Source organism: Hyla sarda, chromosome 1 (genome assembly GCF_029499605.1).
Source record: "Hyla sarda isolate aHylSar1 chromosome 1, aHylSar1.hap1, whole genome shotgun sequence".
NCBI lineage: Eukaryota > Metazoa > Chordata > Amphibia > Anura > Hylidae > Hyla > Hyla sarda.
The window spans coordinates 180,531,848-180,553,754 of record NC_079189.1 but is presented as its reverse complement, the minus strand read 5'-3'; the positions used below and the strand labels follow the sequence as shown (position 1 = coordinate 180,553,754).

Below are 21,907 nucleotides of genomic sequence, written 5' to 3'. Positions count from 1 at the left end.
CATTACGTGAGGGAAGTAGTTTCCAAAATGGGGTCACATGTTGGGGGGTCCATTGTTCTGGCGCTATGGGGGCTTTGTAAACACACGTGGCCTTCAATTCCGGACACATTTTCTCTTCAAAATCCCAATGGCGCTCCTTCTCTTCTGAGCATTGTAGTTCGCCCGCAGAGCACTTTACATCCACATATGGGGTATTCTCTTATTCAGAAGAAATGGGGTTACACATTTTGGGGGGCTTTTTTCCTATTTTCCCTTGTGAAAATGAAAAATTTAGGGTAACCAACATTTTAGTGAAAAAAATTATATTTTTTTTAAATTTTCCCATTCAACTTTAACGAAAATTCTTCAAACACCTGTGGGGGTGTTAAGGCTCACTATACCCCTTGTTACATTCCGTGAGGGGTGTAGTTTCCAAAATGGGGTCACATGTCGGTATTTATATTTTTTTTCGTTTATGTCAGAACCGCTGTAAAATTAGCCACCCCTGTGCAAATCACCAATTTAGGCTTCAAATGTACATAGTGCGCTCTCACTCCTGAGCCTTGTTATGCACCCGCAGATCATTTTACGCCCACATATGGGGTATTTCTGTACTCGGGAGAAATTGCTTTACAAATTTTGGGTCTTTTTTTTTCCTTTTACCTCTTGTGCAAATAAAAAGTAAAGGGCAACGCCAGCCTGTTAGTGTAAATTTTTTTTATTTTTTACACTAACATGCTGGTGTAGACCCCAACTTTTGCTTTTCATAAGGGGTAAAAGGAGAAAAAGCCCCCCCAACATTTGTAGTGTAATTTCTCCCGAGTACGGAGATACCCCATATGTGGCCCTAAACTGTTTCCTTGAAATACGACAGGGCTCCAAAGTGAGAGAGCGCCATGCGCATTTGAGGACTAAATTAGGGATTGCATAGGGGTATTCTACGCCAGTGATTCCCAAACAGGGTGGTCCAGCTGTTGCTAAACTCCCAGCATGCCTGGACAGTCAGTGGCTGTCCAGAAATGCTGGGAGTTGTTTTGCAACTGCTGGAGGCTCAGTTTTGGAAACACTGCCGTACAATACGTTTTTAATTTTTATTGGGGGGGGGGGGACAGTGTAAGGGGGTGTTTATGTTGTGTTTTACCCTTTTACGTGGTAGTGTAGCTTAGTGTTTTTAGGGTACATTCACACTGGCGGAGGTTTACAGGGAGTTCCCTGCTAGGAGTTTGCGCTCCGGCGAAAAATTTGCCACAGCTCATACTTGAAGCAGAAAACTTACTGTACGCCTGCCCGTGTGAATGTACCCTGTACGTTCACATGGGGGGGGAAAACTTCCAGCTGTTTCAAAACTACAACTCCCAGCATGTACTGATAGACCATGCAGGCTGGGAGTTGTACTTTTGCAACAGCTGGAGGCACACTGGTTGGAAAACCTTCAGTTAGGTTCTGTTATCTAACTCAATATTTTCCAACCAGTGTGCCTCCAGCTGTTGCAAAACTACAACTCCCAGCATGTACTGATCACCGAAGGGCATGCTGGGAGATGTAGTTATGCAATAGCTGGAGGGATCGCAACTACAACTCCCAGCATGCTGGGATTTGCAGTTTTGTAACATCTGGAGAGCTACAGTATAGAGACCACTGCAAACTGTGGCCCTCCAGATGCTGCAAAACTACAAATCCCAGCTTGTCCAGACAGCAAACAGTTGTGTGAGCATGCTAGGAGTTGTAGTTTTGCAAGATCTGGAGGGCTATAGTTCAGAGACTACCATATAGTGGTCTCAAACTGTAGCCCTCCAGCTGTTGCAAAACTACAACTCCCAGCATGCCCAAACAGCTGTCTGGGCATGCTGGGAGTTGTAGTTTTGCAACATCTGGAGTGCTACAGTATAGAGACCACTATATAGTGGACTCGGACTGCAGCCCTCCAGATGTTGCTAGGAAACTTACCGGCTTCCGTCGGATCCAGGGAGCCTGCTGCACGACATCGCCGATCTCCGACGCCGATCGTCGCCCGCAGCCTCCGCAGATGGGTAAGTGGGCTCCGGTGCCGGTTCTCAGTCGTTTCCCCATCCTGCCCCGCCTATTGTGGGAGGGCAGGTCGGAGAAAACGAAAGTTAACCCCCCCCCCGCCCCGATCTGCTATTGGTGGACGCGTCTAGACCACCAATAGCAGGGATAGGAGGGGTGGCACCCCTGCCACCTACCTCCTATCTCTTCAGGGGGGTTGTGGGCGTCTTAAACACCCGCGATCCCCCTTATATTCCGGGTCACCATAGACCCGTAATGACCCGGAATCGCAAGTGTGAATTAAAATGGGACCGAAATTCCCACGGACGTATGAGTACGTGCTTGGTCCTTAAGAGGTTAAAGGGGTATTCCATGAGAACTTTTTTTTTTCTTTCATATCAACTGGCTCCAGGAAGTCAGATTTGTAAATTACTTCTATTAAAAAAAAAAAAAAAAAAAAAAAAAATCTTTCCAGTACTTATCAGCTGCTGAAGTTGAGTTATTTTCTGTCTGACAACAGTGCTCTCTGCTGACACCTCTGTCTGTCTCAGGAACTGTCCAGAGCAGATGAGGTTTGCTATGGGGATTTTCTGCTAGACTGGACAGTCCGGTCATCGATCGGACAGCGAGGAGGCAGGTAAGGCCCTTCCCACTTTCCTCTTAGCTGATCGGGAAATCAGGGTTTCACCACGATGGTCTCGATCAGCTCCGCTGGGATGCTTTTACTTTCGGTTTAGATTCCACAATCAACGTTGATCGTTGAGTGTAAAGGGTTAATGCCAGGCATCGGCCCGATCGGTGAGGCCCGGCATCTACCCTGGGTCCTGGCTGCTAATAGCAGTTGGGACCCACCGGGTTTGAAACCTGGTCAGGGCCTGAGCACGCTTTAAACCACGGGAACGGGACAGGGGCGTACAGGAAACTTAACCCCTTAATGACAATGAACTTAAATGTACGTCATGGTGACATGGTACTTTATGCACCATGACGTACATTTACGCGCCGCCATGATTGCGAGCACCGGAGCGGTGCTCTCGTCATGCCCGGCAGGTCCCAGCTGCTATCAGCAGCCAGGGACCCGCCAGTAATGGCGGACATCCGTGATTGGGCGGATGTCTGCCAGTAACCCCTCAGATGCCGTGATCAGTACAGATCAAGGCATCTGCGGCAGTGCGGTACTTTGCACAGATGAACGGCGCTGCTGCGGCGATCCATCCAGCATGGTGGCCGGAGGTCCCCTCACCTGGCTCTGGCCGTCTCCCGGGGTCTTCTGCTCTGGTCTGAGATTGCAATGAATTGGCCCCTATGGGGACATAAAAAGTGTATTAAAAAAAAATTTAAAAAAAATTTGAAAAATCCCCTCCCCCAATAAAAAGGAAAACGTCAGTTTTTCCCATTTTACCCCCAAAAAAGCATAATAAAAATAATTAATACACATATTTGGTATCGCCGCGTGCGTAAAAGTCTGAACTATTTAAATATATTGTTGATCCTCCCGTACGGTGAACGGTGTAAACGTTAAAAAAAAAATAATAATTTAAAAAGTCCAAAATTGCAGCTTTTTTTTTGTCACATTTTATTCCAAAAAAAAACCTAAGCAAAGTAAAAGTAAAACCTAAGCAAAAGTGGTACTGATAAAAACTACAGATCATGGCGCAAAAATATGAGCCCTCATACCGCCCTATATACGGAAAAATGAGAAAGTTATAGGTGGTCAAAATAGGGCAATTTCAAACATACTAAGTTTGTTAAAATGGTTTGAGATTTTTTTTGAGCGGTACAATTATAGAAAAGCATATAACATGGGTATCATTTTAATCGTATTGACCCACAGAATAAAGAAAACATGTCAATTTTACCAGAAAGTCTACAGCGTGAAAACAAAACCTTCCAAAATTTGCTACATTGCGGTTTTCTTTAAAATTTTCCCACATAAATAATATTTGTTTGGTTGCACCGTACATTTTATGGTAAAATAAGTGATGTAATTACAAAGTACAATTGGTGACGCAAAAAACAAGCCCTCATATGGGTCTGTGGATGGAAATATGAGAGTTATGATTTTTAGAAGGGAGGAGGAAAAAACGGAAATGCAAAAATAAAATTGGTTTGGTCCTTAAGGCCAAAATGGGCCTGGTCCTTAAGGGGTTAAGTACCGGGACGCGAGGTCATACTTGTACGCCCTCCGTCCCCAACAGGTTAACATTGCCCAATTTTGAGAACCTATAACATTCAAATTTTTCCATATACAGGGCTGTATGAGGGCTCATTTTTTGCGCCGTGATCTGTAGTTTTTTTTGGTACAACTTTTGCTTATATGTGAGTATTTGAGATATAGAGATATATATATATATATATATATATATATATATATATATATATATATATATATATATATATATATATATATATATATTATACGCTTTCTATGTCCCCATTGCGGACTATTTATAGCAATCAATAGATTGAGAGAACTGTTCAGTGCTGTTATATATGGCACCCTCTTAAATATATGGTGCACAAGTAGGATCCCAATCCTCAATCAAAGTAGAAATTAACTTGGCACTCATGCTGTTCAATAAATCCAGTTTTATTCAGCAATTGCACAGATCAATACATGCTGTTTCGGTCCAATATAAGACCTTCATCAGACATCTGGGATTGCTGCGGAGACGTTTAGAACGGGAGAGTAGGCAGGTAGTGGTGCGACCGAGGGTGGCTGGTGGTGACCCTGGGAGAGCAGCAGAGGCAGGTGAGGGGATCTCCGTCTGCCAGCTTGGATGATTGGAGAGTACTGGTAGACATGAGCAAAGTTACAGCGATTCGATTTGTCATGAACCTCGCGGCTCGGCGGTTGCTGACTTTAGCCTGCATAAATTAGTTAAGCTTTCAGGTGCTCCGGTGGGCTGCCTAGGAGAGAGTCTCCTAGGACTGTATCCATCTTTTCCAGCCCACGGGAGCATCTGAAAGCTGAACTAATTTATGCAGGAAAAGTCATCAACTGCCGAGCCGAGAAGTTTGTGGCGAATCAAATCACTGTAACTTCGCTCATCTCTACCAGCAACAACTGTTTACAAAGCAACTCCTTAGGCTGCTTTCACACTGTGAAATAGTTCCGTTTAGGAACTTCCGCCAGAAGTTCCGTCACTATATCGGCAAAACTCGGCCATTACAAAACCCCTGACGGCCGTGACTAAATTGCATTGCAGCCTATGCATGCAGTAATTTTTCCGCCACGATGTCCCGTCACTGTATAACGCCCGTAATGAATTACGGGCATATGCGGGTGCAAACAGGCAGTTACAAAAACCCCATAGGCTACAATGCAATTTAGTCACGGCCGTCAGGGATTTTGTAATGGCCGAGTTTTGCCGATATGACGGAACTTCTGGCGGAAGTTCCTAAACAGAACTATTTCACAGTGTGAAAGCAGCCTTAGCCTGCTAGCTCCATATACTCCTTTTTTTTTTTTTGTGGGTTTTTAACAGGTTCAGCCTGGTCCTGTTTCACAAGCAGATTTACTGCCTGTAATAGCACCCATTGACCATATACTTTCTCAAGTTCCAGTAATTGGAAGGTGATTGCGCAATTGTGAGCTATTGTTATTGTTAGCAGTACTTCCTGTATACACAAGGGGATGTGCTGCCAAGAGACAATTTTTATGCCCACATAAAAGATGTGATCAGCACCAAACAAACATTTTTATTGGTTTTACAATGGGCAGTGATCAGGAAGAAACATTTACATAAATGATTATTCAGTGAGTGGGAAAAGATCCATTAACCCCTTAAGGACCAAGACAATTTTCACTAAGTCCAGAGCGTTTTTTTGCACATCATAACTATGGGATGCTTTTACTTTTCATTCTGATTCCGAGAGTTTTTTCGTGACATATTCTACTTTATGTTAGTGTTAAATTTTTGCCGATATTTGCATAATTTCTTGGTGAAAAATTCCAAAAATTGATGAGAAAATTAAAAATTTTACTTTTTTTTTTAACCTTGAAGCTCTCTGCTTATAAGGAAAATGGACATTCCAAATAAATTATATAATGATATACATATACAATATGTCTACTTTATGTTGGCATCATAAAGTTGTTATGTTTTTACTTTTGGAAAACATCAGAGGGCTTCAAAGTTCAGTAGCAATTTTCCAATTTTTAAATTTTTTTTTCAAAATCGGAATTTTTCAGGGCCTTCATATTAGAAATACCCTACAAATGACCCCATTATAAAAACTGCACCCCTCAAAGTATTCAAAATTACATTCAGTAAGTGTGTTAACCCTTTAGGTGTTTTACAGGAATAGGAGAAAATTCTAAATCTTCATTTTTTTACACTCGCATGTTCTTGTAGACCCAGTTTTTTAATTTTAACAAGGGATAAATTTAGAAAAATCGGCGGGCACAGTAGAGGGCTCTGAAGGGAAGGAGAGACAATGGGATTTTGGAGAGTGAGTTTTTCTGAAATGGTTTTTGGTGGGCATGTCACCCTTAGGACGCCCCTATGGTGCCAGAACAGTAGAACCCCCCCCCCCCCCCCCACATGGTGTACCATTTTGGAAACTACACCCCTCATGGCACATAACAAGGGGTCCAGTGAGCCTTAACACCCCACAGGTGTTTGATGACTTTTCGTTAAAGTCGGATGTGTAAATGAGAAAAAAAATGTTTTCACTAAAGTGTTTTTTCCCCCCAAAATTTACCATTTTTACAAAGGGCAATGGGAGAAAAAGCGCCCCCCCCCCCTAAACTTTGTAACCCCATCTCTTCTGAGAAGGGAAATACCCCATGTTAGGACGTAAAATGCTCTGCGGGCGAACTACAATGCTCAGAAGAGAAGGAGTCACATTTGGCTGAAATTTAGCTGAAATGGTTTTTGGGGTGCATGTCACATTTAGGAAGCCCCTTTGGTGCCAGAACAGCAAAACAAAAAACAAAAAAAACATGGCATACTATTTTGGAAACTACACTCCGCAAGGAACGTAACAAGGGGTACATTGAGCCTTAACACCTCACAGGTGTTTGACGACGTTTTGTTAAAGTTGGATGTGTAAATGAGAAAGTAGTGGCGCACTACAATGCTCAGAAGAGGAGAAACTCCATTGAGTTTTTGGAATGGAAGTCAGGGGCCACGTGCATTTACAAAGCCCCCCGTGGAGCCAGAACAGTGGACCCTGCCCCACATGTGACTACATTTTAGAAACTACACCCCCCCCCCCCCCACAGAATTTAATAAGGGGTGCAGTGAGCATTTACACCCCACTGGCTTTTGACAGATCTTTGGAACAGTGGGCTGAGCAAATGCAAAAATTAAATTTTTCATTTTCACGGACCACTGTTCCTGTCAGACACCTGTGGGGGGTAAATGCTCATGGTACCCCTTAATACATTACGTGAGGGGTGTAGTTTCCAAAATGGGGTCACATGTGGGGGATCCATTGTTCTGGTACTATGGGGGCTTTGTAAACACACGTGACCTTCAGTTCGGGACAAATTTTCTCTTCAAAAGCCCAATGGCGCTCCCTCTCTTCTGAGCATTGTAGCTTGCCCGTAGAGCACTTTTCATCCACATATGGGGTATGTTCTTACTCAGAAGAAATGGGGTAACAAATTTTGGTGGGCTTTTTCCCTATTTTCACTTGTGAAAATGAAAAATTTAGGAGAACGCCAGCATTTTAGTGAAAATTTTTTTTCCTTCATTTTCCCATCCAACTTTAATGAAAATTCTTCAAACACCTGTGGGTGTTAAGGCTCACTATACCCCTTTTTACATTACGTGAGGGGTGTAGTTTCCAAAATGGGGTCACACGTGGGTATTTAGTTTTTTTGCGTTTATGTCTGAACCGCTGTAAAATTAGCCACCCCTGTGCAAATCACCAATGTAGGCCTCAAATGTACATAGTGCGCTCTCACTCCTGAGCCTTGTTGTGCGCCCGCAGAGCCCACATATGGGTTATTTCCGTACTCAGGAGTTATTGCTTTACAAATTTTGGGCATTTTTTTTTTTTTTTTTTTTTAAGTATGGGGCAAGTGCAACACCAGAATGTTAGTGTAAAATTTTTTTTTTACACTAACAGGCTGGCGTAGACCCCAACTTTTCCTTTTCATAATGGGTAAAAGGAGAAAAAGCCCAGAACAGAAGATCGCCGATAACTTATCAGTGCTATGCCCAATGGGTATCATTTTAATTGTATTGACCCAGTGAATATAAAAACATGTAATTTTTACCGTAAAGTGTACAGCGTGAAAACGAAACTCCATGCCCCACCCCAAATTAGCAAAATTATGACTTTTGTTTACATTTCCTTACACCAAAAAAAAAGATTTTTTGGGTTTACTATACATTAGGCTAAAATGAGTGATGTCATTACAAAGTGCAACTGGTCACGCAAAAAAAAAGCCCTCATATGGGTCTATGAATGGAAATATAAGAGTTAGGGATTTTAGAAGGCAAAGAGGAAAAAAAACGAAAACGCAAAAATAAAATTGGCTGTGTCCTTGAGGGGTTAAACTATCTGGGCCATGTATCATTGTTTGCTTTTGGTAAGCGAGTTCTGAAGTTTTTTGGCTTTGCTTACTTGTGACATTTATTATACGATCACAGGATGTTGATAAATTTGGCAAAAACCAATAATCAACTTCAGAACACCACCTCCTACTTTACCACTTTTTTTTACTCCCCTAAATGTACAAAACTTTTTGTGTGTGTGATTTATTTTCTCATTTCAGATCCGTATATGCAGAGGACATTTGTCTTCAGTGGACTACGTAGACCTGTGTGTGTGTGTGTGTGTGTGTGTGTGTGTGTGTGTGTATTTTTTTTTAATTTATTTACTTAACTTTTAGTAGTGGAAGCAGTCTTATAGACAGAATCCATTACTAAGCCAGGGCTTAGTGTTAGCCTAAAAAAAAAAAAAATGCTAGCGCTAACCCCCAATTATTACCCCGGTACCAACCGCTACAGGGGTGCTGGGAATAGCCGGTACCAGCAGGCCAGGAGCAGCAAAAATGGCGCTCCTGGGTCTAGGCAGTAACAGGCTGGCTTTATTTAGGCTGGGGAGGGCACATAACAATGGTACTTGCCCACCCTGCTAACATCAGGCTGTTGCTGCTTGGTTGGTATCTGGCTGAGAATGAAAATATGGTGAACCCTATGCGTTTTTTGGAAATAATGAAATAAAAAAATAGTGTGTGGTTCCCTGTAATTTCATTCTCAGCCAGATACCAACCAAGCTGCAATAGCCTGTCATTACCAGGGTGGGCGAGGACCATTGTTACTGGCCCTCCCCAGCCTTAATAACGCCAGCCTGTTACCACCTAGGCCCAGGAGCACTATTTTTGACGCTCCCAGCCTGTTGGTACTGGCTCTTCCCGGCACCCCTGTGGTGGTGTGTACCGGGGTAATAATTGGGGGGTTAGTGATAGCTTCAAAAACAACTAACACTAAGCCCTGGCTTAGTAATAGATTCTGTCTATAAGACGGCTTCCACTACTAAGCTTCTAAAGTAAATAAAATAAATTTAAAATTTAAATAAAAAAACATAACACGTTTAAAAAAATGTATTCCAAAAAACATTCCCCCACAAGCCCTCATTAACCACTTTATTAATGGGAGTTGTAGTTAAGAAACAGGGAGACTCCAGATGTTGCAGATCTTCCAGATGTGTCAGCTGTGCGCCGACCTGATTGAGGTCTTTTTGTTGTTGTTGTTGTGCAGAATGGACCCTGGACAGTAAGATAGCTATCATATGAAAGATACCATCTATTACCTTACTCTGTCCGAGCTTCCATAGGGTAGAAAAAATGCTTTTAAATTTCTGGTGCCAAGTGTCAAAGAGGCGTTCCTAAGTGCTGAGGGCTGGAATGACTCCCTGCTCCCCCACCCATCCTTGTGCCAGCTTGATGGACAGCTGGAAACAAAGTCCTGCTTTTAAATTTCGTACACAGTAGGATTTGGAAACCGGTTTCAGCACTGAAGGTTACGCCCTGACTGTCTATCAAGCAGGGATAGAGATGGGAGGATGACTGAGAAGACCTTCCAGCCCTCAGCACTTCAGGGGCTTGGGAATGCCTCTTGGATTCTTGGCACCAGAGAATAAAAGCCTTTTCTACGTCACTGTTTTCCAACTTGGAAGCCTCCATCTGTTAAACTACAACTCCCAGCATGCCCCCTCCTATACTTGCCTAGGTGTACATCATGTGTTTCTCCCACATGGCGTCCGTTCATAAATAACAAAGTAGCTTAGATGTAGACAAGTTTTGAATTGTGGACTGGGTTGATGTGAGATTGTGACAATTTAAAAAAGTCACAGTTGATAAATCAACTACTGAAAAAAGCTCTCTCTGCTCACTTTGGCTTCTAATTTTGGAGATAAAAAAAAAATAAAAAAATAAAAATGTATTAATGAAAAAGTATGCTCATGTAAAAAGTTATCTTCACTACTACCTATAGTCATGGCTGTAAATGTTGGCACGCCTGAAGTTTTTCTAGAAAATGAAGTATTTCTCACAGAAAAGGATTGCAGTAACACATGTTTTGCTATACACATATGTATTCCCTTTGTGCGTATTGGAACCAAACCAAAAAAGGAGGAAAAAAGCTAATTGGACATATGTCCCAACAAACTCCAAAAATGGTCTGGACAAAATTATTGGCACCCTTAACTTATTTGGTTGCACACTCTTGGAAAAAATAACTGAAATAAGTTGCTTCTTACTAGGGATCGACCGATTATCGGTATGGCTGATATTATCGGCCGATAATCACGATTTTGGGCATTATCGGTATCGGCAATTACCTTGCCGATAATGCCCCGCACCGCGAACGACTGCACCGCCCCCCCCCCCGCCCCGGACCTGTCGCACCGCGACCGCCCCCCCCACCGCACCGCGTCGCAACCCCCACCGTGATGCTGGGCGGTATACCGGTATGGATTTTTGCCCATACCGGTCGCGCCCCTCCCCCACCCCCCTTACCCGTAATGGGGGTGGTCCGGGCCATCCATCGTTCCTGTAGTGTCAGGGGGCGTTCCGGGTGGAGGGTGAACCGGTCCGGGCTGCTCTTCTCCGGCGGTCATCTTCTCCACTCCGGGCAGGCTCCGGCCTAGTACGCTGCATAGATGCTGCTACATCAGGTGCGCAAGGGTGTCACTGTGCAGCGGCGTCTATGCAGCGTACTAGGCCGGAGCCTGCCCGGAGTGGAGAAGATGACCGCCGGAGAAGGACAGCCCGGACCGGTTCACCCGGAATGCCCCCAGACACTACAGGAACAATGGATGGCCCGGACCACCCTGACAGGTAGGGGGAGAGAAGTGGGTGGTGGCGGCGGCCTATGGCACCGCAAAAGCCACTGCAGTGCATTGATTTAAAGCGCCCGCTTTAAATCAATGATCTGCAGCGGTATCGCGGAGGGTTAAATAGCCGATAACTTATACCGATATTCCGGTATAAGTTATTGGCTATCGGCCCTAACCTCCACCGATTATCGGTATCGGCCCTAAAAAAAACGATATCGGTCGATCCCTACTTCTTACACCTCTCAGCCGGAATGTTGGACCACTCTTCCTTTGCAAACTGCTCCAGGTCTCTCTTATTATTGGAAGGGCGCTTTTTCCCAACAGCAATTTTAAGATCTCTCCACAGGTGTTCAATGGGATTTAGATCTGGACTCATTGCTGCCACTTCAAAACTCTCCAGCGCTTTGTTGCCATCCATTTCTGGGTGCTTTTTTTACGTATGTTTGGGTAGTGCAGGGCGGTATAACTGTTCATACCGAAATTTGTGTTGCACGATGTGAATTTTTCCCATACCGGTTGGGCCCCTCCCCCGCGGAAATGAATTATCAACCCAGCGCTGTGCTGTCCCCCATTGGGGAACTAATCATGTCACCCGCAAGCGATGCCCTCCTCGTCCTCCTGTTTATTGCGGGCCGTCGGCGCTGGAACTCTATACTCTACACTGTACACTGTATCCTAATGTCCGGGCTGCAAAAGATAAACTTGAATGCACCTTCATACGTTGGCCTCACGCTATTCCTGGGGACGGGAACGTCTGAGAGCCTTCAGCCTATCACCAGCTGAGGCAGAACATTGCTGCGGCCGGTGATAGGCTGACGGCTCTCCGATGTTCCCTTCCCCAGGAAGAGCGTGAGGCCGACGTAGGAAGGTGCGTTAAAGTTTATCTTTTGCAGCCCGGACATAGGGATACAGCGTACAGTATAGAGTTTGGCGGCCTGCAACAAACGGGAGGATGAGGAGGGCAGCGATTGCGGATGACTTAAGTAGTTCCCCGATGGGGACAGCGCAGCACTGGGCTGATAATTAATTTGGGGTGGGGGGGGAACAGAACATCACTCACGGGTCATTTGATTTGGGGGGGGGGAAGAAATACTACTGTGGAACTGCCATAAGTTACAAAAATACAGTGATACACATATTTGGTCATACCGCCAAGCTCTATGTTTGGGGTCATTGTCCTGCTGGAAGACCCAAGATCTCGGACGCAAACCCAGCTTTCTGACACTGGGCACCCCAAATTCATTTATCATCAGATTTCATGATGCCTTGCCCACATTCAAGGCACCCAGAGGCAGCAAAACATCATTGAACCTCCACCATATTTCACTGTAGGTACTGTGTTTTCATTGTAGGCCTCATTCCGTTTTCGGTAAACGGTAGAATGATGTGCTTTACCAAAAAGCTCTCTTGGTCTCATCTGTCCACAAGACGTTTTCCCAGAAGGATTTTGGCTTACTCAAGTTCATTTTGGCAAAATGTGGTCTTGCTTTTTTATGTCTGTCAGCAGTGGGGTCCTCCTAGGTCTCCTGCCATAGCGTTTGATTTCATTTAAGTGTCATCAGCTAGTTCGCGCTGACACTGATGCTCCTTGAGCGTGCAGGATAGCTTGAATATCTTTGGAACTTGTTTGAGGCTGCTTATCCACCATCCGGACTATCCTGCGTTGACACCTTTCATCAATTTCTCTCTTCCATCCACGCCCAGGGAAATTAGCTATAGTCCCATGGGTTGCAAACTTCTTCATAATGTTGCACACTGGCAAATCTAGATCTCTGGAGATGGACTTGTAACCTTGAGATTGTTGATATTTTTCCACAATTTTGGTTCTCAAGTCCTCAGACAGTTCTCTTTCTGTTGTCCATGCTTAGTGTGGCACACACAGACACACGATGCAAATACTAAGTGAACTTCTCTCCTTTTTTATCTGCTTTCAGGTGAAATTTTTATATTAGCCACACCTGTTCCTTGCCCCAGGTGAGTTTAAAGGAGCATCACATGCTTGAAACAATCTTATTTTTCCACAATTTTGAAAGGGTGCCAATAATTTTGTCCAGCCCATTTTTGGAGTTTGGTGTGACATTTATGTCCAATTTGCTTTTTTTTTTTTTTTCCTCCTACACACAAAGGGAATAAACATGTGTATAGCAAAACGTGTTACTGCAATAATTTTCTTTGAAAAATACCTATATTTTCGAGAAATTTCAGGGGTGCCAACATTTACGGCCATGACTGTATATATGGCAAGGATCCAACACAGTAAAGTTCTACCTTGGAAGCTTTTAAAGCAGACCTGTGGCCAACCCCCCCCCCCCCCCCCAAAAAAAAAGAGATTGCATTATCATTAAATATCCTAGGGAGCCCTGATCACACATCGATTTACTGTGTCTTGATACGTTCTTCCATTCCCGAGGTATGAGGGCTTATATTTAGTCTGACATTTTAGGGAATTGGGTGTGAACTTAATTTTTAATGGAGGTTAAACAGGTGATCAGGATTATACTGTCAGGGAGTGTGTATTTGGAATACATGTCCCTTAATGTACAACATTCACACCCCCTGACTGTATAACCACACCCATTATTCCCTGAATTGTCAAACTATAAACCCTAATTTCTCAGGAATGGGAGAGTGTTAATCAATAGGAAAAAAAACCTATAAGAAGGTCTTTTATTCAGGGCACCCTAATATTTAATAAAAGTAATATCCTTTTGGCCGCAGGTCGTCTTTAAAACGTTGCAGTGTCTTCAAATTAAGGCTTTTTTTTTTTTTTTTATTATAAAATTGCCCTGTATAGTCTGTGAATTTTGCAACTTCCTAGTGTTGCATATAGTAACTGTGGCTTAAAATACACTACATTTTAGCCATGACCATTTTATACTAAAGCTACTCTCCTTTGACTGAGTATGGACATGAGTGACTAAAATAAAAGCCTTAATAAATTGCCCACCCCCACATATTTAGGTTTTCAAATACATGAAATGTGCAGGTTTAAAGGGGTACTCCGGTGGAAAACTTTTTTTTTAAACAACTGGTGCCAGAAAGTTACAGATTTGTAAATTTACTTCTATTAAAAAATCTTAATCCTACCAGTACTTATTAGCTGCTGAATACTACAGCGGAAATTCTTTTCTTTTTGAAACACAGAACTGTCTGCTGACATCATGACCGCAGTGCTCTCTGCTGACATCTCTGTCCATTTTAGGAACTGTCCAGAGCAGCATATGTTTGCTTTGGGGATTTTCTCCTACTCTGGACAGTTCCTAAAATGGACAGAGATGTCAGCGGAGAGTTGTGTGTTTCAAAAAGAAAATTTCCACTGTAGTATTCAGCAGCTAATAAGTACTGGAAGGATTAAGATTTTTGAATAGAAGTAATTTACAAATCTGTTTAACTTTTCTGGCACCAGTTGATTAAAAAAATTTACAGTACATTATCGATAATTTGTTGTACTAAAATTTAAAAAAAATAATTGGATCATGACTCAAGACACGGCAGCAATATTGACATTTTGCCAAGTTATCACCTTTTGAACGTTTGTATTCTTATCGCTGAAATATTCCACTTAATAAAGTTTGTGTAGTCACCAATGATAAGAATGTGAATGACATTTATATATACTTTGCAGGAATGGCTGCTGCAGACGGGGACAATGATGTGGACACAGAGCAGACATTCACATGTTTGAACATAAAAATGTACCATCCTCTCCAGCACGACAGAAGAATCTTTAGTGCCCTTGAGTTGTGCAAAAGGCAAGAGATTGGAGCGGAGGAAGTGGTTATGTTTGGGCGGGACGTTACTTGCTGTAAATTCAAATTGCTACATAACAAAGTCTCAAGGATGCAATTCGCTTTGCAGTTCTTCAAGCAGATAAACAGTTCCACAATGTCCTTTGAGATAAAAAACCTCAGCAAGAAAACTAAACTGTACGTTGATGGCTTGGAACTGACTTACCTCAATAAGGTTGATCTTCCGCCCAAGTGCTTGATTCGTTTTGGGGAATTTCAGATGTTGTTGGAGAATGAAGCTGGAGAGTCAGAGGACAAATTTGCAATCTACTGTGAAGTGTCACGCTTTTCTCTTGTACAGGAGATAGGCTATCCAGTGATGCTAGCCATTCCCGAAAATGGCCCAATATATCAGGCAAATAGTCAGCCTTTATCTATCCCACCAACACCTCCCCCAGTTGAAGTGGATGAAAACGACGTATAAAAACTATGTATGAAAAGTAGATACATTAACCTCTTGGATGCCTTTTATATAGAAGCTATACTAACAAAGACTTTGCGTGATGCCTTCCCCTAAAGGATTAATTTATATTAAATTGTACAGTTGAGACTGCTCCATTCAATTATGTCCCTATGATATTGTAACATCATTTTGTAATTCTGTTTATTTGGGTGAGCAGACTATTGGCTGAAATCTCCCCCAGCTTCTTCAATTGTAACTACTGACACTGTAAAAATGTTACAACAATTAGTAGTCACTTTATAGTAAACACTATCGAAGAAACACAAGTGTAATCCATGGCTCTCCTGAAAGGTCAATCTTTCACTTTGGGAAACTAATCGGATGAATAATATCAAACAACTGAATATTACTTTAAGGGTAGGGTCACAGATGCCATATTTTGCTGCTGCGTATTTTCTTAACCATTGAAGTCAATGGGTAGCAAAATATGCAGCAGCAAAACACGGCACATGTGACCCTACCTTAAAGGGATTATCCAGGATTAGAACCACCAAGAAACACATGTAAATAGGCCATCAAAGTCCTGAAAAACACCCTTTAAGGGTGGACAGTATCCTGTGCACATTTGATGTGTGGTTCCGCCCATAGTAACCAATCACAGCCCAGCTTTTATATTTTAACTAGCTTTTGCCCACGGCTTCGCTCGCATTAAATTTGGGGTAACATAGATCTACTTTTTACGATCCTATAGTAATGAGGCTGCTCTGGGTAAAGTCTACAGGCATCCAAACAACCCGAATTCTTTCAACTTTGATCGCCGCGTCTAAAGAGTTAAAGCCAGACATCTGCCGGAACGGCGATGTCCAGCATTAGCCACAGGTCCTGGCTGCTGATAGCTCCTGAGCTCGTTCATAACCCTCCCATGCCGCAGTGCCGGGTATACCTAGCTTCAAAAATGACGGACTTCCATACAAGCTTTCAACACCTTTTTCAAAATTCTTTCTTATTCCTTGTCTATGTCTTAAAAACAACACCTGAGAGAAAAAACTCAGCTTTCTAGGTCCAGGGGTTTAGGCTGGGCGTTGATGAGTCAGGCCTTCTATATAGAGAGATCTATAGATGAGCTTTGGGAAAATAAAAGTTGAACTGTGACTTCTATGGGCAGAGCCAGACAGTTTTGGTTTCTGGCAGGTCGATAAATCTAGACTAATGGTCCAAATTTACTATTGCAAATGTGCCAAGATTTAGTTAATGTTTGTGTCAAAACCTGACGAATGTCACCACATTTGCAATGCGTTTCATACTTTTGACACTTTTCCACTAGGTTTGATAAAGGGGAGTGGCCTCAGCAAAAGAAGCATGGCCTATATGCACAAAACTTAGGCACATGTTTCTGGTTTGAAGTACACTAAAAGTTGGTATAAACTTAAACAACGCCTACTTCTACAGGTTTATTAGTAAGCCTGAGACACTGACAAATCTGGTGCATTTAGGCCATGTTCACACAGCGGAAATTCTGTTTTTCCGCTCAAATTCCATGCAAATAAAAAAAAAAAGACTTTTCTGCAGATTTGTGGAATTTGAGCGAAATTTGTGTTTTCAAAACAGAGTCCCATTAACTTTAATGCCTGCTACACAAATTCTGCTGTGTGAATGGGACAGTGGAATTCCTATGCACAATGTGCTGTAAAACACTGGTCAATTTTTATTTTTTCTATCATGTATATTTTGTGGAAAACCACCTTGATAATGGTATTTTTCCTTTTAAAACAAGCCTGATATGAGCATTATTTAACCACATTCACGTGTAAGATGTTCTATAAACAGCTGTATAAATATATACTAACCATTAAAGTGGAATGTATCACATTCTTTCCTCATTATAGCCAGATTTTTTTGTACATTATTATGGAGGCAGTCATCCTGCCTGAGTTGTTTTAAGGTAAAACAGTACTTTTGGGATATAAAATGTTATCCTCCTCCTAAGGATAGGGGGGGAAGTAAGTGTCAAATCACAGGTGGTCCGACCACTGGGACCCCCAGCTCTCCTCCTGAATGGGCTGTGTTGATCACCACTAAAAGTGATGGTCGACATGCCTCCGCCATGCATCTGAGGGAGAGCCAGAGAGCTGCTCTAGGAAATCTAAAGGGGAAAGGCATTACAGGAAATAATTTGTACAGAACAGAGTATCGGCTTAGTTTTAGCCCTAGGGGCCAGAATGAAGCCTGCAAGATTGTGAATATTTTAAAATATAGGTGTTAAATTAGAAAAATTATATTATAAAGTTAAAAAAAATGACTTAACATTTGTGGTGAGACTTATCATTGTTTGCTTTGGTAAGAGTTCTGTAGTGTGTTTTTTTTTTTTTTTTTGCTTCTGTGTCATTTATCATACTATCACAGGGGGTTGATGATAAATTTAGCTTACATAAGCAAAATCCAATAAAATCACTTTGGAATAACATTTTCTTAGCACACATCAGCAAAATAAAGTGTTTTTTCCCCTAACCCATTTTGTTTGTTTTTAATTTCAGATCCGTCTATCCTGTGGGCTACTTCAGATTTGGTGGACTACGATGACCAGCGTATTTTTCTTTTGTTCAACATTTTGTAAGAGGGCTTGTGGGGGAGTTTTTACAGGCTTAGTAGTGGAAGCGGTCTTATAGACGGAGTCCATTACTAAGCCGGGCTTAGCGTTAGCCCCAAAAACAGCTAGCACTAACCCCCAATTGCCCTGGTACTCACCACCACAGGGGTGTCGGGAAGAGCCAGTACCAACAGGCCTGGAGCGTCAAAAATGGTGCTCCTGGGCCTAGGGGGGTGACAGGCTGGCGTTATTTAGGCTGGGGATGGCCAGTAACAATGGTCCTCGCCCACCCTTGGAATGTGAGGCTGTTGTTGCTTGGTTGTTATCTGGCTGAGAATAAAAAGATACAGGAACCCTATGCGTTTTTCTTATTTATGGAGAAAAAAAAAATGCATAGGTTTCCCCATATTTTCATTCTCAGCCAAATACCAACCAAGCAGCAACAGCCTGACAGTACCAGGGTGCGCGAGGACCATTGTTACTGGCCTTCCCCAGCCTGTTACTGCCTAGGCCCAAAAGCACCATATTTGATGCTCCGGGCTTGTTGGTAGCGGCTCTTCCCAGCACGCCTGTGGTGGTGGGTACCGGGGTAATAATTGGGGGTTAGCTCTAGCTGTTTTTGGTGCTAACGCTAATCCCGGCTCAGTAATGGATTCTGTCTATAAGACTGCTTCCACTGCTCAGCCTGTAAATTTAAAAAAACAAAAACCATGTTTAAAAAAAACTTACTGCAAAAAACACTTCCGACAAGCCCTCGTTAACCATTTTATTAACTATAAACAAAAAAAAACACTCTGGTCTCAGTCCGCAGGATACACTTATCTGAAATGGAAAGGAAAATAGGCTAGTACATTTATTGTAACCCACCCTCACCACACAACTACAACTCCCAGCATGCCCTTACAGTAAGGACATCATGGGAGTCTTAGTCATGAAGCAGGGCTGGGGGAGATGTGCAAGCGGGTGACAAGCTTGTCACCTCCCACCACTGCATGACTACAACTCCCAGCATGCCCTACCAGTAAAGGCATGCTGGGAGTTGTAGTCATGCGGCACGGGTGGGTGACAAGCTTGTCAAGCTTACAGTAAGGACATGCTAGGAGTGGTAGTGATGCGCGGGCGACAAACTTGTAACCCTCCTGTACATCTCCTATCTACTCGTCCCACCGTGCCTGTGAAAATGAAAGTTGCACAAAGTCTCACCTGTGACTTTTTGACCAGCTTCGCTCCTGAGAACCCGCCCACATCTACCACCCACCCACTAGCTGTTGCAGGACTACAACTCCTAGCATGCCCTTAGTGAGGACATGCTGGGAGTTGTAGTCCCAACACCTTGCAGGCAGGTGGCAGATGTACAAAAAGTCTCACATGCGACTTTTTGAAAATGCTGTCATAGGCAAGTTTGTAAGCCAGGTTTGACCTTTCTTATACTTGCAACTTTTTGAAGGGGGTTTGACTTTCGCAATGATAACTCCTGGACCACTGAAAAGTAAAAACTGAAAATTGCTTAGGTAGGACAGATTGGTATTTTTTTGCTTACCCACAAAAGTCGCACAAAAAATTGCTTAGGCGCACACGCGACTTCTGGCTGCTTAAATCAATTGATAAATCTCCCATTTTTTTTTTTGATGATGATGACACATTCCCTTTAAATCCTGATAATTCAGTTGGCAACAAAATTTCATAAAAGTGGATTCCCTAATAAAAATCTCAACTTCATGAAAAAAAATCTCATACAAGACTCTTCTATTTCCGAAGCAGGCCTATACCAGACTGCCATTGTGGCTAAATTCACATGAATACATGAAGGTTGTGGACATGCAGATTAGGTAAAAAAATTCAAAAATTGTTTTGCTGCAGAATTGGTCTTTCCCGCTGAACTCATTAGGGAAAATTAGCAACGAATCAAACAACAAAATTGACATGCTGCAATTTCAACCCTACGCGACAGGTCACTTTCTTGAAGTATGTGTTTTTTTATACACAGCATGTGGGTAAGATTTTTTCTGTCATCCACTTCACTAGTACTGTAAATGCTGCACATTACTGTGCAGAATAAACACTTTTGTTTCTATGTGGGACTCAAAGGGGTACTCTGGGGGCAAAAAATGTTTACGTTAGAGTTATACAGATTTGACACCACTGTCTGGAGTAGAATAGGTTTGCTATGGGGATTTGTTCCTGCTCCGAACAGTTCCTTACATGGACAGAGGTGTCAGCAGAGAGCACTGTGGTCAGACAGAAAAGAACAACTTAACCTCCTCTGTAGTATACAGCAGCTGATGATGACTGGAAGGATTAAGACTTTTAAATAGAAGTAATTTACAAATCTGTTTAACTTTCTAGCACCAGTTGATTTAAAAAAAAAAAAAAAAAAAAAAAAATAGTTTTCCACCAGAGTACCCCTTTAACCTTTAGAAACAGAACACAAAAGCTGCTTTGGAAATGTGTGCCAACCAAATCCAGCCTCATTATAAGACCGTGAATCAATATGATAGGAGAATGTATAGAAAAGGTGTGTGTGTGTGTGTGTCAGAGGGGGCATGGAGGGACAGAAAAACACAAAACTGATAAAAAAAATGTTTTATTTGTTTGCATGCCTACAGTATATTACAAACTTATGTGCATTTATTCATTAAGATGCAGCAAACAGCTGCAATAACTTTTACAGCAACACAACATTTCCTTTTCAATTACAGCAGAGTATCCAAGCTTCCCAAAGGAGTTCAATAAGACACTTGACTTTTCAGGAATCCTCAGCCATTCAAGTACATTCTGGATTTTATTTCTCAGTTACTCATTTTTAATATTATTCAACATTAAAATAAAAGTATCTCTGGATTCAAATACATCTTTTAATCTGTACTATCCCTTCCCCCTCAGTCTTCTGCTTTCAAAAGCATAGTCTGAAGGCTACAGCTATGTTCACACTATTAGGGGTCCCATCAGTATGGTGCACTAGCCTTACCATAAAAATAATGTGGCCATCAACAAACCCATTATAAGGCAAGGGGGCATGCTGGCCACTGTTATACTATGCAGGACAATTGATATTGCACCATGGTGTAGCTTTAGTTATGAATGGAAACCACCAAGCACGTGTCAACAGAGCCTAATTCTGCTCCAGGCAATGGTTTTTCTGAGGTATAATACCATATACACTTAGTTGGTGGACAGAACAGTAAAAGCAATGTTTTGACAAAATGTGTCTTGTTAATGGGACCCTACACATGTCCAGTTATCAATAAAAGAAAAAAAGCGAATTAGGCCGGGTTCATGTCAAGTATTTGCACCCTGGTGAAATGTCTTAAATTTACTTATCTGATTAATAGGGTTAAAAATGGTGTCCATTTGTGTCTATATGACAAGTTTCATTCAGGATCTGATTACAGACTCATTTTTCTGACTGATTATTTTTTTGTACAATGCAAGTCTATGGCAACAGGGTGCTGCAGGATAGATATCCTGTTGCATTCAGTTGAACCATCTCTGTTTGGAATTAGTTTTTTTCTTAACACAAACTGCAAATGGCTATAAAAGATGGAACCATTTACAAAAAATAGTTTAAAAATGAATATACCGTATACACTCGAGTATAAGCCGAGACCCCTAATTTTACCCCAAAAACCCAGGAAAAGTTATTGACTCGACTATAAGCCTAGGGTGGGAAATACATCATTCCCCCCCTGTAATCATCCATACCCCTGTCATCATCACCGCCAGTCAATCACTTCATCAGTGGTCTTCAACCTGCGGACCTCTAGAGGTTTCAAAACTACAACACCCAGCATGCCCGGACAGCCGATGACTGTCCGGGCTTGCTGGGAGTTGTAGTTTTGCAAC

The 21,907-nt window shown here is 42.4% G+C and overlaps 1 protein-coding gene across 4 annotated transcripts in view; it reads left to right on the top strand.

Annotated features, from left to right (window-relative positions):
• Positions 1–18,111, top strand: part of TIFA (TRAF interacting protein with forkhead associated domain) — a 112,774-nt gene extending 94,663 nt beyond the window's left edge. The window contains exons 1-2 of one of the 4 annotated variants that reach the window (XM_056564924.1): positions 13,244–13,260; positions 14,912–18,110. In XM_056564924.1, coding sequence (XP_056420899.1) covers positions 14,914–15,498 — 585 coding nt within the window. In that variant the 5' untranslated portion in view covers positions 13,244–13,260; positions 14,912–14,913 and the 3' untranslated portion in view covers positions 15,499–18,110. Of the gene's footprint in view, positions 1–13,243; positions 13,261–14,911 lie in introns of those variants that run through there. The other 3 variants (XM_056564901.1, XM_056564919.1, XM_056564910.1) reach the window with 3 other exon arrangements.
• Positions 18,112–21,907: the final 3,796 nt, after the last annotated feature.